Here is a 17,344-nt window from a genome sequence, read left to right on the forward strand (position 1 = left end):
ATATACATATATATAAATGGGTTGGTGTTGGATTTTTTGGAAACGGTTTAAAAATGTTGACCTAGTAACAGTTTGAATTTTAATAGTAATTCGGAATTCCTCGAATTTCAGGAAAACCGGGAATTTTTACGAAAAAACAAATCATAGCTTTGTTGTCCCAACTAAGAAGAATGTTTTGAAAGTGGAATGGTTGGAATTTGCTGAAAAATGTGGACTGTGAAAACTTTCCAGGAAGAGTTGAAAATAGTTTATATAGACTGGAAGGTTTTCACAGTCCACATTTTTTGGAAAACCAGGAATTCTGGTTTTTTTTTTTTACTTGGTAGTTTGATTGTAAAGTTAAAGTTAAACTACCAATGATTGTCACACACACTTGGTGTGGTGATATTTGTCCTCTGCATTTGACCCATGCCCTTGATCACCCCCTGGGAGGTGAGGGGAGCAGTGGGCAGCAGCGGTGCCGCGCCCGGGAATAATTTTTGGTGATTTAACCCCCAATTCCAACCTTTGATGCTGAGTGCCAAGCAGGGAGGTAATGGGTGCCATTTTTATAGTCTTTGGTATGACTCGGCCGGGGTTTGAACTCACAACCTACCGATCTCAGGGCGGACACTCTAACCACTAGGCCACTGAGTAGGTGATTGTCCAAGGTGAGTGGAGTGTGTGGATGGTGGAACGGTTCGAATCAGGTGCGAAATGTGTGAATTGTGCCAGTTTGAAAAATAGCCTGTTCATTATCAATAAGAAAAAAACGAGAATTATGGGAAATCTGGGGTTGTTTTTTTTGTTTTTTGTTTTTTTCCGTTTTGATACTGGAGCGGTTCTGATTGGATGCAAAATTGTAGGCTTTGCAGCGCGCCAAAGTTTTGTGGCGGAATAATAATAAATAGATGGTTATTTAGTGTAGAATCTTATATATGTGGATGCTTGGATATTCACACAATAATAATAATAATGATGATAATAAATAAACTATATTTTGGTGTAGAATCCTATATGTGTGAATGCTTGGACATTCACACAATAATAATAATAAATACATTATATTTTGGTGTAGAATCCTATATGTGTGAATGGACATTCCATCCATCCATCCATTTTCTACCGCTTGTCCCTTTTTGGGGTCGCGGGGGGGGGGTCACTGGAGCCTATTTCAGCTGCATTCGGGCAGTAGGCGGGGTACACCCTGGACAAGTTGCCACCTCGTCACAGGGCCAACACAGATAGACAGACAACATTCACACTCACATTCACACACTAGGGCCAATTTAGTGTTGCCAACCAACTTATCCCCAGGTTAAGTTAAAGTTAAAGTACCAATGATTGTCACACAAACACTAGGTGTGGTGAAATTTGCCGTCTGCATTTGACCCATCCCCTTGTTCACCCCCTGGAAGGTGAGGGGAGCAGTGGGCAGCAGCGGTGCCGCACCCTGGAATCATTTTTGGTGATTTAACCCCCAATTCCAACCCTTGATGCTGAGTGCCAAGCAGGGAGGTAATGGGTCCCATTGATATAGTCTTTGGTATGACTTGGCCGGGGTTTGAACTAACAACCTACCGATCTCAGGGCGGACACTCTAACCACTAGGCCACTGAGTAGTAGGTGCATGTCTTTGGAGGTGGAGGAAGCCGGAGTACCCGGAGGGAACCCACGCAGTCATGGGGAGAACATGCAAACTCCACACAGAAAGATCTCGGGATTGAACTCAGGACTACTCAGGACCTTCGTATTGTGAGGCAGATGCACTAACCCCTCCGCCACCGTGCTGCCCTGCCTGGACATTCACACAATTATAATAACAATAATAATTATAATAAATAAATTATATTTTGGTGTAGAATCTTATACGTGGGAATGCATGGACATTCACACAAGGAGCTTACCCTGTTTCCTGATCAATGCACTCGAGCACACACATTTATATTATTAGTGATGGTGTCATGAGGAACGTGACGAAGGACACACGTCAAGCTAACTATCAGGCATGCAACCTCGGTGGACAAAAGCATGAGAGACGGGCCACCATTTTCCAGACTGCTTTGGCCCTCAGACAGCTCAGTCCATTGTCAACAGCGCTGGTATTCATGTAAATTACTCCTGTTTCGTAGAATAAATTGCTCAACTTCAGTTTAGTCTCCCATCATCCTTTTATACTGCCTTAGAGGAAAATAATCTGGGAGGCCTCCCAGATGAAACCACTGTATATTGCAGAACGTATCAGAACCATTTTAGTACATTTACACATTTGCATTATTGTATTCTTCCAGGAAGATTTCAAAGAGCGTGAATGTCCAAATGTGTCAGGACTGTGTCATCGAGTTTGTGGTCCACGTTGCTCAGGGCTGCAGATAGAAATGCATTTCTGTTGACTGCTTTTATGGCCGCATTCAGTGGCTCAGTTGACCGACTCCCACCTTCCCCTTGTTTCAGCAGCTGGTAAGTTTCCAGGAATGTACTTGCTCCACTTCAACTCTGCTGGCCGGGAGAGGCCCACCTATCTGCAGTCGGACTAAGGTGGACATGAGTCATGGCTGGCAGTTGTGCCAAGGAGAATGCAGACCCTCCAGACCCTCTTCTGTCGGTAAAGTCTCAAGTTGTGAACTCTTTGACTCGCTTAACCCAGGGGTGTCCAAAGTGCGGCCCGGGGGCCTTTTTGTAGACAGGCCAGGTGAAATGTAAGGAGAAAATGTTGCAATGTTGACTCTAATAACAAAGAACTGCCATGCAGACTGTTTTTACTTTAAAGGCCTACTGAAACCCACTACTACCGACCACGCAGTCTGATAGTTTATATATCAATGATGAAATCTTAACATTGCAACACATGCCAATACGGCCGGGTTAACTTATAAAGTGCAATTTTAAATTTCCCGGGGAACTTCCGGTTCAAAACGCATTTGGAGGATGACGTATGCGCGTGACGTCGCGAGGTCCACGGAAGTGTTTGGACCCTTTTGGACACAATACAAAAAGCTCTGTTTTCTTCGACAAAATTCCACAGTATTCTGGACATCTGTGTTGGTGAATCTTTTGCAATTTGTTTAATGAACAATGGAGGCTGCAAAGAAGAACGTTGTAGGTGGGATCGGTGTATGCGGCTGACTGTAGCAACACAACAAGGAGGACTTTGTTGGATAGCAGACGCGCCAGCGGCGAACTCACCTTGACTTCCTACGTCTGCGGGCCGCCGACCGCATCGTCGATCGCTGGAACGCAGGTGAGCATGGGTGTTGATGAGCAGAGGAGGGCTGGCTGGCGTAGGTGGAGCGCTAATGTTTTTATCATAGCTCTGACGAGGTCCCGTTGTTAAGTTAGCGTCGTTAGCAACAGCATTGCTAGGCTTCGACAGGCGTCGAATACACATTAACCGTGTATTTACATGTCCAGTGTTTGGTTCGGTGTCTCCTGATAGTAGTATTGTTGATCTTCTGTCTATCCTTCCAGTCAGGGATTTATTTATTTTGTTTCTATCTGCATTTGAGACAGATGCTATCACGTTAGCTCATGCTAAAGAGCTTCGTCGATGTATTGTCGTGGAGATAAAAGTCACTGTTAATGTCCATTTCGCCTTCTCGACTCTCATTTTCAAGATATAGTATCCGAGGTGGTTTAAAATACAAATCCGTGATCCACAATAGAAAAAGGAGAGAGTGTGGATTCCAATGAGCCAGCTTGTACCTAAGTTACGGTCAGAGCGAAAAAAGATATCTCTTGAACTGCATTCTAGTCCGTCACTCTAACGTTCCTCATCCATGAATCTTTCATCCTCGCTCAAATTAATGGGGTAATCGTCACTTTCTCGCTCCTAATATCACTCGCTCCATTATAAACAATGGGGAATTGTGAGCAGCACTACCGCTTGTGACGTCACGCTACTTCCGGTAGGGGCAAGGTTTTTTTTATCAGCGTGCAAAAGTTGCGAACTTTATCGTCGATTTTCTCTACTAAATCCTTTCAGCAAAAATATGGCAATATCGCGAAATGATCAAGTATGACACATAGAATGGATCTGCTATTCCCGTTTAAATAAAAAAAATTCATTTCAGTAGGCCTTTAAAACTGCCATTGCTCAAAAAATAATAATGAACCAAAATCAGCGTGGACATGAATTAATGACCTAACAAACACTCTAATTACTTCACATCAAATATTTCACCTTGAATTGTTTTGTTTTTTGTTTTTTAAATTTACATTTCACGGGTTTGAATTATAATGTTTTTACATTTTTATTTTTTTATTTTTTATTTTTTTACATAATCGCCATTCCAGAAACAAATTTTAAAAATAGATAAATACAAACTAAAAACTCAATTGACAAATGGATCTGAAGTTGAAAAAAAAGTATTACTTATTTTTAGCACTTTTATGAGAGAGACCATTTTGGATCCCCAATCATTTTAGTGGGATTTTTTATATATTTTTTGTTAACTGTCATTGCTCAAAAAATAATAATGATTCAAATCAATGTTGCTATGAATTATTGACCATTAAAAGCTACAATTACTTCACAACAAATATTCCACTTAGAATGTTTTATTATTATTTATTTTTTTGGGGGGGAGGGGTGAGGGCGGGGGGAAATTGGGGGTTTAAAACATTAAAAAACTAATTTTTTATTTTTATTTTTTTAAAGGGCACAAAACAAACACAAATAAATAAAAGGAATTAAAGGTTCCAGGAACCTAAAATTCCTGAACTTTTGGTGGGAAAGGACCTCCTAATGTCTTGAATGAGCTGAATAGGTTGTCTTTCGTCACGTGACTTTTGAACAGAAGTAAAGGAATTGGTTGGCCACCAAACCAACATGGCTACTGTGGCGCAAACGCCGTGGGACCTATCTGCCTAGAACAATGCAAGTATAGGGTGTTTTTCTTTGAGAGAGGAAAAACGCGGCCCAGAGCACTTTGACAACAGACCCTTGCTGGACCACTACTTCGATCCTCGCATATTTAAAGAGCCGGACATGAATACAACATATAGTTCCAGGAACTACAGGTTCCAGGAACCTAAAGTTCTTGGACTTTTGCTGGTAAAAGGCCTCTTCATGCCCTGAATGAGCTGAATAGACCCATGTTGAATATAGTGAGTGATGCGGGAGTAGCTGAGCATCCACAAACAGTTGACCACTTTGAATGACAGAACCCAACCAGACGCTCCAATTAACTTTCCAGTCCTATAGACGGCATAAATAAGAGCCGTGTGGTAAAAATGTCTGCTCCCCTGCTGCTCTTGATGAACTCTCTTGGCCAAACGCTCGACACCGCTTGCGTAAGTTGGCTTCTTTTAAAAACATGGCTGCATTTGCATGACAAAGCCGGGTGGCTTGCGAGAGAAGGAGGGGGATCGTGTCTGAAGGGAGTCGGAGGGAAGGAGCAGAATAGATCGGTCCTTTCACGCCGACGCTCGGATTGCCGATTGCCTCCAGTCGCCTGCTGGACATGTTGGACGTGGAAGTACTTGACGACCAGTCTGGATGGATCTACCTGCAGATGCCCGACACGTGTGGATTCTGTTTCCAGATTACTTAGGGAGTGACCTCCTGCTGTCTTGATTGGGAAAAAAGCAGATTTAAGTTTTATTTATGCTATGACTTTGAACAATTATGAGTTTTTAAACTGGAATAACAGTTGTTTCTTTGAACTCTGTAAACATTAACGCCAAGGATTTTTTTTCATTTTTTTTTCCTCAAGCGACGTGACCCAGGACCGAATTGGACAAGGTTTTTGTTTCAACTGGACATCAGACTGATTTAGAGATGACTGGACCTGTGCATGCTGGATTAATACTTTTTACGCTTGTGGTAATAACATTCTTATTATTCTACATTATATTATGTCAAAAATGTATGAACAAAAATCAGTATTGACTTTAGCCTTAATCATGGTCCGGTGCCTCCGTTTTAAGTCATGCTTTGACCTATGTGAAGTTCCCCCCCTTATTATTGCAAATATTAAAATAACACTGCCATTCGCTTATGTCGCAAACATGTTATGTTATTAACAGTTTATAGTTATTATGTTATTAATGTGTTATTATACATAACCAGACCCCCTCCCCCATCTTGTCATAATCTCCCCAAACTTGTCCCAACCAATTGTGCTACGTTTGTGCTGAAAAACTGTGTTTGTCTATTATAGTTTTACGAGTCATAGACCCCCCTCTAGTCAAACACTCCCCAAACTTGTGCCACGTTTGTGCTGGTTTGTGGTACAAAATTGTCTGACTACTATAGTTTTAATGTCATTCATGTTTTTTAGTTATGTTGTTAATGTGTTATGATTCATAACATAACACATTACTGTTACTGAGGTCAAAACCTCTCCAAACTTGTCCCAATTGTTTGTGCTACGTTTGTGCTGCGAAACTTTTTTGTCTATTATAGTGTTTATGTTACTGACGTTGTATAGCTGTTATGTTATTAACGTGGTATAATTCTTAACCAGCCCCCCCACCTTGTCGAAATCTCCCCAAACGCTGTTCAAACATTTGTGCTGGTTTGTGCTACAAAATGTTTTTTTTTAACAATTGCAGTTTTTATGTCATTAACGTTTATTAGTTATGTTATTAACCTGTTATTATTCATAACCAGCCCCCCACCTGGTCAAAATCTCCCCAAACTTGTCCTAAACGTTTGTGATAGGTTTGTGCTGCAAAACGTTTTTGTCTATTATAGTTTTTTCTTCATTTATTAGTTCCTTAGTTTTCATGTTACCATGTTATTATTCATAACCATTCATAAAATTGTATAGTTGTCAGGCTTGCTACCAACAGTTTGATCATGTTTGGGTTTTCCTGTGTTTTGGTGTTTTAATTCCTGTCCAGTGTTATTTGTAGTTTCTACTTCCTGTGCTTAGAATCACTTCCTGTCCTGGTGCTCTTGTTTTTTCAGTATTTCCTGTTTGGTCTCTGTGTTTTGAAGCACCTTGTGGGGCGGCGTGGCGAAGTTGGTAGAGTGGCCGGGCCAGCAATCGGAGGGTTGCTGGTTACTGGGGTTCAATCCCCACCTTCTACCATCCTAGTCACGTCCGTTGTGTCCTTGGGCAAGACACTTCACCCTTGCTCCTGATGGCTGCTGGTTAGCGCCTTGCATGGCAGCTCCCGCCATCAGTGTGTGAATGTGTGTGTGAATGGGTGAATGTGGAAATACTGTCAAAGCGCTTTGAGTACCTTGAAGGTAGAAAAGCGCTATACAAGTATAACCCATTTATCATTTATCATTTACCTTTACTTTTTGTTTCATGTCTTGTCAGCATACCTGATTCTTATTAATTAGTTCTATTTAGTTCCACCTGGGTCCCTCCTTCAGGGCTGGATCATTTCTGTCGAGGTTTTGGTGAGCGTTGCTTGTAGCGTGACCCCAAGGATGCGGAAATAGCAGACGGCGTGCAGGTAAAAGTATATTCATTGGCAACAGGGGGGTGCACAGGAAGCCGACTAACAAGTATACTAACAAGTAAAGGTGCTTCAAAACACAGAGACCAAACAGGAAATACTGACAAAACAAGAGCACCAGAACAGGAAGCGATTCTAAATACAAGAAGTGAAAACTAGAAATAACACTGAATAGGAATTAAAAGACCAAAACACAGAAAAACCCAAACATAACCAAACTGTCAGTAGCAAGCATGACAATAGTATTTATGTTATTAATGTGTTACTTATCATAACCAATGCCCCCCTTTGTTTAAACGTTTGTGCTGGTCTGTGCTACAAAGCGTTTTTGTCTAATGTAGTTTTTATGTCATTAACATTTTTTTTTTAGTTATGTTAATAATGTCATTCATATCCAGCCGCGCCCAACCCATCCTGTCAAAATCTCTCCCAACTTGTGCTACGTTTGAAGGGTCTTTTGTTTTTGTCTAACTATTATCATTTTTATGTTATTAACATGTTACTTATCATAACCAGCGACCCCCCACTCCATCTTGTCAAAATGTCCCCAAACTTTTCCCAAACATTTGTGTCACATTTGTGCTGTTTTGTGCTACACAATGTTTTTGTCTAACTATTATAGTTTTGATGTCATTAACGTTTTTTAGTAATGTTGTTAATATGTTATGAGTCATAACTTGTCCCCAAACTTGCCCCAATCGTTTGTGCTACGTTTGTGCTTGCTAACCTTTTTGTCTATTACAGTTTTTATGTTATTAACGTTGTATAGGTATTATGTTATTAATGTGTTATGATTCATAACCAGCCCCCCACCTTGTCAAAATCTCCCCAAACTTCGTTCAAACGTTTGTGCTGGGTTGTGCTACGAAAGGCTTTTGTCTATTATAGTTTTTATGTCATTAACCTTTTTTTTAGCTATGTTAATAATGTAATTCATAACCAGTGCCCCCCCCCACTCCTCTCCATCCCCCCACTCCCCCCATCTTGTCAAAATCTCTCCCAACTTGTGCTACGTTTGTGCTGGTTTGTGCTACAAAGGGTCTTTTGTTTTTGTCTAACTATTATGTTTTTTTTAATGTTATTAACGTCTTACTTATCGTAACCAGCGCCCCCCAGTCCATCTTGTCAAAATTTCCCCAAACTTGTCCCAAACATTTGTGTCACATTTGTGCTGGTTAGTGCTACACAACATTTTTGTCTAACTATATAGTTTTGATGTCATTAACGTTTTTTAGTTATGTTGTTAATGTGTTATGATTCAGAACCAACCCCCCCCTCCCCCCCGCCCCCCCCCGACCCCCCAGCCCACCGCTATCTTGTCAAACTATCTCCCAACTTGTGCTATGTGTCTATTATAATTTTTATGTTATTGACGTTGTATAGCTATTATGTTATTAACCTGTTATGATTCATAACCAGCCCCCAACCTTGTCAAAATCTCCCCAAACGTTGTTCAAACGTTTGTGCTGGTTTGTGCAACAAAATGTTTTTGTCTATTATAGATTTTATGTCATTAACGTTTTTTGTTATGTTAATAATGTGTTATGATTCATAACCCCCCCCCATGTTTGTATGTTAATAACATAAAAACTCTTACAGTTTGTATGTTATTAACGTGTTACTTGTCATAACCAGCCCCCGCCTACCCTTGATTTCCGTGTAGCCAATTAGCTTAGTGAAACACGAGGCGCAGTAATATGTAAAAATAAAGTACATGGTTTTTACTTGACTGTTTCCTGTAGGTGGTGTGTGAGAGCGAGCCGACACATGTTGGGGCTGACAGAATGGCAGACGCGCATGGTAAGCAAACATCACTTTATGCTAGCTTCACATTGCAGACTGTCATGTCAAGTTCACATTTTATTGCTTGAAGGGAAACCTCTATTTTTTTGTAATGTTGCCTATCATTCACAATCCTTATGTAAGACAAAAACAAGTTTTTTTTCTTTTTTTATGCATTCTAAGTCCTAAAGTATGGCAGAAGAGGTGGCTAACAATGCAGCTAATGAGAGTAAACTATATTGCTCATATCAACATCCAAAAAGTGCCTACAATACTCCATTTACATGTCGTCACCTGAATATCAACCAAATATTAGCGATATTGTTATTATAAGCGCTAACGCAGACAAACTATTATTAGCCGCAGCGTGATCGCAGAGAGCTAACTAGCTTATGCTGCTATATTGACATATTGAGCAGCTACATCGCCTCTGAGTTAGTGAAAATTAATTATAGATTATGAATCATGCCTCTCACCTGGATAGTAGAAGGTTGTGGACATAAACCCACAAGTTGGTCAACTTTGACATCCAACTTAGACCCGGAGATAGCGAGTAAGACAGAAAATGGCGCTCCTTTTTAACCCTTTGTGAGGATTATGATTAATTCTTCATCTAAAAGGGGAATATATAAACATCCCAGTGAGAGCAGACATTGTACAGTAAGTGATTGTGTTACTATGTTGATAGTTTGTATAAATGATAAATGGGTTATACTTGTATAGCGCTTTTCTACCTTCAAGGTACTCAAAGCGCTTTGACAGTACTTCCACATTCACCCATTCACACACACATTCACACACTGATGGAGGGAGCTGCCATGCAAGGCGCTACCAGCACCCATCAGGAGCAAGGATGAAGTGTCTTGCCCAAGGACACAACGGACGTGACTAGGATGGTAGAAGGTGGGGATTGAACCCCAGTAACCAGCAACCCTCCGATTGCTGGCACGGCCACTCTACCAACTTCGCCACGCCGTCCCTATCTTGTTTAGCACTTAGCAATACTGCTACATAATGCTTAGTGTTTCACAGAAGCTGCATCTGTTTAGCCCACAGCTTATAATACTTGTTAATCATCCTCCTTATATTCACGCTCAAAAATGTAAGTTTCTAAATGATCATTTGTCCCAAAGTATTCTTTGTTGTCTCTCATGAAGTCTGCCGTGATCATTAGTGTTGTTATTGTTGAAGGAAATAGTGAACATTGTGATGCATCTGTGAAATTAAAACGCCGCCATGTGATTGAAATGAGCAAAATACGTAAATAGTACATGTTATTTTGAATGTGACAGATACTACATTACAAATATACTTACAGCGTGTATTTAAACATTGATGTAGGTTTTTGGATGTTTTTGAGAGCGCTTTATAGGCATAATAGAGCGACTCTCATTGGTAAACTTGTTAGCTGACTTTTAGTGATGTTTATTTATGGTTTAGAATGCATAAAAAAGAAAAACAAATCTGTTCTTGTCTTACATAAGGATTGTGAATGATAGGCAATTAAAAAAAAAAAAGGCAGTTCCTCTTTAAGCGTGAAATATGCTCTGACGTCACATATCTTACGTTACTAATGACGGCTGGCTCTTCCCCTTTTACATGTACCTTCATAGAACTCCAGCTTTGCGTCAATGGCAACGCAGATCGCAGAACTGCGATTGGTCGACATTCTCTACTACATAATTGTGCTGGTGTTCCTTCCTGCTTGTCGTCGTTCAGAGGACGCACATGTCCACCTTCACCAACCTCTCCTGCGGTTTGGGAGTAATATGTAAAATAACATTGTGCATTGTTTCAAAATGATGATTATTATTTTGCTCTCTGATAACGAAGTGTAGGTCACATCAGTCGTCATTGTTTACTACAGTGTTTCTTAACCTTATTTGGGCCGCGAACGCCCCCGAGATGGCCGCCAAAATATGTGTTTCTCAGCGGTGGTCCGTATGTGCCACAGCGGTACTCAGTTGTAATACACTTTTCCAACAGTTGTGGCAGTAATCAATCAATCAATCAATCAATGTTTATTTATATAGCCCTAAATCACAAGTGTCTCAAAGGGCTGTACAAGCCACAACGACATCCTCGGTACAGAGCCCACATACGGGCAAGGAAAACTCACCCCAGTGGGACGTCAATGTGAATGACTATGAGAAACCTTGGAGAGGACCGCATATGTGGGTAACCCCCCCCCCCCTCTAGGGGAGACCGAAAGCAATGGATGTCGAGTGGGTCTGACATAATATTGTGAAAGTCCAACACATCAGCGAGAGTCCAGTCCATAGTGGGGCCAGCAGGAACCATCCCGAGTGGAGACGAGTCAGCAGCGTAGAGATGTCCCCATCTGATGAACAGGCTAGCAGTCCACCCCGGGTTTGGAGCAGAGTAGAAAAGAAAAGAAAAGAAACGGCAGATCAACTGGTCTAAAAAGGGAGTCTGTTTAAAGGCTAGAGTATACAAATGAGTTTTAAGATGAGACTTAAATGCTTCTACTGAGGTAGCATCTCTAACTTTTACCGGGAGGGCATTCCATAGTATTGGAGCCCGAATAGAAAACGCTCTATAGTCCGCAGACTTTTTTTGGGCTCTGGGAATCACTAATAAGCCGGAGTTCTTTGAACGCAGATTTCTTGCCGGGACATATGGTACAATACAATCGGCAAGATAGGCAGGAGCTTGACCGTGTAGTATTTTATACGTAAGTAGTAAAACCTTAAAGTCGCATCTTAGGTGCACAGGAAGCCAGTGCAAGTGAGCCAGTATAGGCGTAATATGATCAAACTTTCTTGTTTTTGTCAAAAGTCTAGCAGCCGCATTTTGTACCATCTGTAATCTTTTAATGCTAGACATAGGGAGGCCCGAAAATAAAACGTTACAGTAATCGAGACGAGATGTAACGAACGCATGGATAATGATCTCAGCATCGCTTGTGGACAAAATGGGACGGATTTTAGCGATATTACGGAGATGAAAGAAGGCCGTTTTAGTAACACTCTTAATGTGCGACTCAAACGAGAGAGTTGGGTCGAAGATAATACCCAGATTCTTTACAGAGTCACCTTGTTTAATTGTTTGGTTGTCAAATGTTAAGGTGGTATTTTTAAATAGATGTCGGTGTTGAGCAGGACCGATAATCAGCATTTCCGTTTTCTTAGCGTTGAGTTGCAAAAAGTTAGCGGACATCCATTGTTTAATTTCATTAAGACACACCTCCAGCTGACTACAATCCGGCGTGTTGGTCAGCTTTAGGGGCATGTAGAGTTGGGTGTCATCAGCATAACAGTGAAAGCTAACACCGTATTTGCGTATGATGTCACCTAGCGGCAGCATGTAAATACTAAAGAGTGCAGGGCCAAGAACCGAACCCTGGGGAACTCTGCACGTTACCTTAACATAGTCCGAGGTCACATTGTTATGGGAGACACACTGCATCCTGTCAGTAAGATAAGAGTTAAACCAAGACAAGGCTAAGTCTGTCATCCCAATACGCGTTTTGATACGCTCTAATAAAATATTATGATCAACAGTATCGAAAGCGGCGCTAAGATCAAGAAGCAGCAACATAGATGAAGCATCAGAATCCATCGTTAGCAATAGATCATTAGTCATTTTTGCGAGGGCTGTCTCCGTAGAGTGATTTGCCCTGAAACCGGATTGAAAAGGTTCACAGAGATTGTTAGACGCTAAGTGTTCATTTAGCTGCTGTGCTACAATTTTTTCGAGGATTTTCGAGATAAACGGAAGGTGGGACACCGGCCGGTAGTTTACCAGGAGATCAGGATCGAGGTTAGGTCTTTTGAGTAGAGGATGAATAACCGCTTTTTTGAATGCTAGGGGAACAGTGCCAGAGGAAAGTGATAAGTTTATAATATTTAACACTGATGGACCTAGTAATACAAAAAGCTCCTTGATAAGTTTCCCGGGAATTGGGTCAAGTAAACATGTTGTTTGTTTTGTCCCATTTACACATTTTGACAATTCCTCCAATGTTATTTCATCAAAGAGAGAGAAACTATTTTGGAGGGCGGTATCCGTTGTATATACAGTCATATCTGTGTTAATAGAACCCAGTTGTAGCTGAGATGCATTGTCTTTAATCTCTTTTCTAATGACTTCAATTTTCTTATTAAAGAAATTCATAAAGTCATCTGCTGAGTGGGTGGAGCTACTGGGAGAAGTCCCTTGTTGGGTTAGCGATGCTACTGTACTAAACAGAAATTTAGGATCATTTTTGTTGAGGTGGATGAGATAAATGATTTGAGTAATATTTAGCTTTAGCTGAGGTAAGCATGCGTTTATAAGTTATTAAACTATCACACCATGCTTGATGGAAAACCTCAAGTTTAGTCGCACGCCATTTGCGTTCCAGCTTTCTACATGATAATTTCTGGGCTTTAGTTTCTTCTGTAAACCATGGGGTACGCCTTTTAGGGGCCCTTTTTAGCTTTAGCGGTGCTACAATATCAATGGTGTCGCGCAGGGCGTCATTAAAGTTGTTAGTGAGGTTATCAATAGAGCCCACATAATTTGGGAATGGTGCTATTACCGAAGGCAGTAGGTCAGTAAGAGTCGTCGTTGTGGCAGCATTAATGTTGCGGCTGCTATAGTAGTTATTATTATTATTATTAGTTTGTTGACAATGAGTCAGAACTTCGAATTTTATAAGGTAATGATCGGACATTACTTTAGTGTACGGGAGTATCGTAACTTTAGAGGTGGTGACACCCCTGACAAGCACTAGATCTATCGTATTACCGTTGCGATGCGTGGGTTCATTTATTATTTGTGTAAGACCACAGCTATCAATTATAGTCTGGAGCGCCACGCATGGAGGGTCCGATGGGGTATTCATATGGATATTAAAGTCCCCCATTATGATTATATTGTCGGCGTGCGTCACTAGATCGGCAACAAACTCTGAGAATTCACTGATGAAGTCCGAATAGGGCACAGGGGGGCGGTAGATAACAGCCAGGTGGAGAGGCAGCGGTGTGACAAACCTCAAAGTGAGCACCTCAAACGAGTTATATTTATTATTTAGGTTAGGTGTAAGATTATAGTTTTCATTGTATATTAGTGCGACACCCCCTCTCCTTTTAAGAGGTCGGGCAACATGTGTATTGGTATAGCCAGGAGGAGATGCTTCATTTAGCGCAAAAAAATCGTCTGGTTTGAGCCAGGTCTCGGCGAGACCAACGACGTCAAGTTTGTTGTCTCTAATGACTTCATTAACTAATAGCGTTTTGGAAGATAATGATCTTATGTTTAAAAAGCCCATACTATAGGTAGTGGGCTGTTTTGAGGATTGTTTGTTGAAATTATCCGAAGTAGCAATATTAATAAAGTTGCGTTTATTATGCGTATTGCACTTTAAATAGTTTCGACCATATCTAGGAATTGATACGACGGGGATATTCAGATTGTTTGCTTGATGTTGCGATAAACTGAACGCATCATAGTTAGCTACCTCAGTACAATGTATGTCTGCCTCTGACACGGTCACAAAAGAAAAAACATTATGTGAGTTGTGTTTTATTCTAAGAGAATTGCTATGTGTGCAGGGATTATCCAGCCTGACGCCGGCTAGTTGTAGTTTAAATGGCTTCTTACCCGGAGACTCCACGCTTCTTTGGTTAGCTTTTCTCTTAGTTGTTAGCCCAGCTCGGCATCCCCGCTTTTGCTTCCGCTCGCACCGCCTATGTCGTCTCCATTGGCGGTCACCGCTAGCACTTGACTCCGCTGCTACAAAGGCCGCTCGATGTAGCCCACAAAGTATTCCCATGCTAGCGAGGAGGTCCACCGTACATGCATCTTTCAGTCTATAACGACCCGATCCATCCACATCCAGAATTGTCTGTCGGTCATATGTGATCACAGAGTGTTCACGCTTTGAGCCAGCCATGAAATTGACAGAAATGACGGGTGTTTTTTGCCAAATCGCTCTACACTCCCAAGAGCGTTAGCAGAGCCGCTGCATTCCCATGCGCCGCCATTTTGTCAGCATCAAACAAACAGAAGAAGCCTGGAGCAAAAGTCATAGAGAAGTTTCTTAAGTGCAAAAATTATGACTAAAGTGGTAAAGCTGTATTTTCATTTGCACTTTGTTTTATTGACTATTATTAGAAAACTACAGTTGATATTATAAATGATTTATTAATAAAATGATCAATAAAAATTAATTAATAAATTGTTTTATTTAAATAATTTATGTTATTTGTATTGAATTGATTTATTTTATCTTATTTTCTTGTAATTTCATTTAATATACTTATATTTATTTTTTAGATATATCTTAGCACAGTTATTTTTGAACACGATTAAAATCAGGAGTAAGATGACTAATTTAGTGTTATTTTGGTAGAGAACTGCAAGTGACAGAAGATTACACAATATGGTGACTTCACTACATTACCGATTTAAAAAAAAAATTAAAAAAATGTAAGCATATTTTACATATTTGTGGCCTAAATTAAGTAATAAATGAAGCCTTTTTTATGTCTTATATGTATTACTATGCAGTATTGATCTTATGTTCTATTATTAGCTGTGGCTATCAATAAAGATATAACTAAGTGGAATTTACAATTGGTGAACAATGTTAACACGGCAGCTAATCTTGGCGCTATATTCACCGCAACAACTAAATTGACCAATTTTTTGGCGGAACAACTCCTTGATGCACTCCCTTTTCGAAGCCCGCCTCATCAATAACACATCTCTACTTTTGTGACCCTTTGACGTGAACGAAATCAAAATATGAGACGTGACACGGACTACACCGGATTTGACTCTGAGCGCCATTATTGTTAGAAGGACTGCTATGAGCTACCAGCAGCTGTCAAACACTAATGCTCGATTTTAATGCCCTATGTGGAGTGACAACGTCGACAGGCATTGCTAACAACAAGGAATGCTAACAACACGGTTAATGTTCATTGCTGTGTCTGCCAAGTTGACCAGTTTCTACAGAAAAACTTACGCCCGTGATTCCATCGAAGGAAGCCCACTTCTGACTTAAATAAATTACCCAGGATGCGATAAAGTATTTCCTTGTTGTAGTCATGTTGTAGTGGATGGAGGATCATTTGTGCTACCACTGTAATCTACAGTAGAACACACGCAAGGTGACTATATTGGGTGAAAGGAGTGTAGAATAGACTATAGGGCTTGTAGTTGAAGTTTAGAGGGCTCTCATTATGTTAAAAAGTCCATTTAAAAGGTCGTAAACAGTTGTGTTTATGCCCAAACTATGAAAATATTTGATTTCTTAATAAGAATCCTGCGAGCCACCATAAACAAGGGACGACAGTAAAAAACGGATTATAAAAAAAAAAAGAAATTACATTTGAAAATTTTTAATAAATAAATGAGGGATGACTGCTAAAAAAGGTGAAATATAAAAAAATAAAATTGGTTTTAAAAAATGAAATAAAATAAATAAATAAATGAACGTGGGATGCTCTAAAAAATGATGCACTATAAAAAAAAAGTAACATTTAATAAAAAAAAATACAATCAAATAAATAATAAACATAAAGGCAGAATGCTCTAAAAAATGGTGTATTATAAAATATTTTATTAAATTTAAAAAATATAAATGAATAATTAGACAAGGGACAACTGCATAAAATGGTAGATGACAAAAATAATTAAAGTAAATAAATTTAAAAAAAAAACATTTAAATATGAACGTGAGATGCTCTAAAAAATGGTCGACTGTAAAAAAAATTAAAATATTTTTTTTTAATTAAAATGAATAAATAGATAAACGTGGAATGCTCTAAAAATTGTGGACTGTAAAAAAAAAGGATTTTTTAAATTTTTTTATTTAAATGAATAAATAAACGAGGGACGACTGCAAAAAAATTATATTATATTAAAATTATATTATATTAAATTAAAACAAATTTAATGAAAAATAAATACATGAGGGGCGAAAGTGAAAAAATGGTAGACAATAAAACAATTTAATTGAACAAAAACGATAAAATAAAAAAAATGAACGCGGGATGCTCTAAAAAATGGTGGACTATAAAAAAATGTAATTAAATTTAAAAAAATAAATAGATAAATACATAGATAAATAAAAAATGTAACAGATGAATAATTAGATCAATAAACGCGGGGGCAGCCATAAACAAATGGCGTCAGAGGGGAAACAAGCGACGTG

At 39.7% G+C, this 17,344-nt stretch overlaps 1 protein-coding gene across 13 annotated transcripts in view; it reads left to right on the forward strand.

Annotated features, from left to right (window-relative positions):
• adgrd2 (adhesion G protein-coupled receptor D2) overlaps window positions 1-17,344 on the forward strand; it is a 183,947-nt gene that overhangs the window by 14,084 nt on the left and 152,519 nt on the right. For 4 of the 13 annotated variants that reach the window (XM_062025704.1, XM_062025702.1, XM_062025699.1 and 1 more), the window contains 2 exons: window positions 2,434-2,584; window positions 9,138-9,195. In XM_062025704.1, the coding sequence (XP_061881688.1) occupies window positions 2,531-2,584; window positions 9,138-9,195 (112 nt within the window). In that variant the 5' untranslated portion in view covers window positions 2,434-2,530. Of the gene's footprint in view, window positions 1-2,433; window positions 2,585-5,364; window positions 5,804-9,137; window positions 9,196-17,344 lie in introns of those variants that run through there. The other 9 variants (XM_062025703.1, XM_062025701.1, XM_062025700.1 and 6 more) reach the window with 5 other exon arrangements.

This window comes from Entelurus aequoreus, linkage group LG17, assembly GCF_033978785.1.
Source record: "Entelurus aequoreus isolate RoL-2023_Sb linkage group LG17, RoL_Eaeq_v1.1, whole genome shotgun sequence".
NCBI classification, from domain to species: domain Eukaryota; kingdom Metazoa; phylum Chordata; class Actinopteri; order Syngnathiformes; family Syngnathidae; genus Entelurus; species Entelurus aequoreus.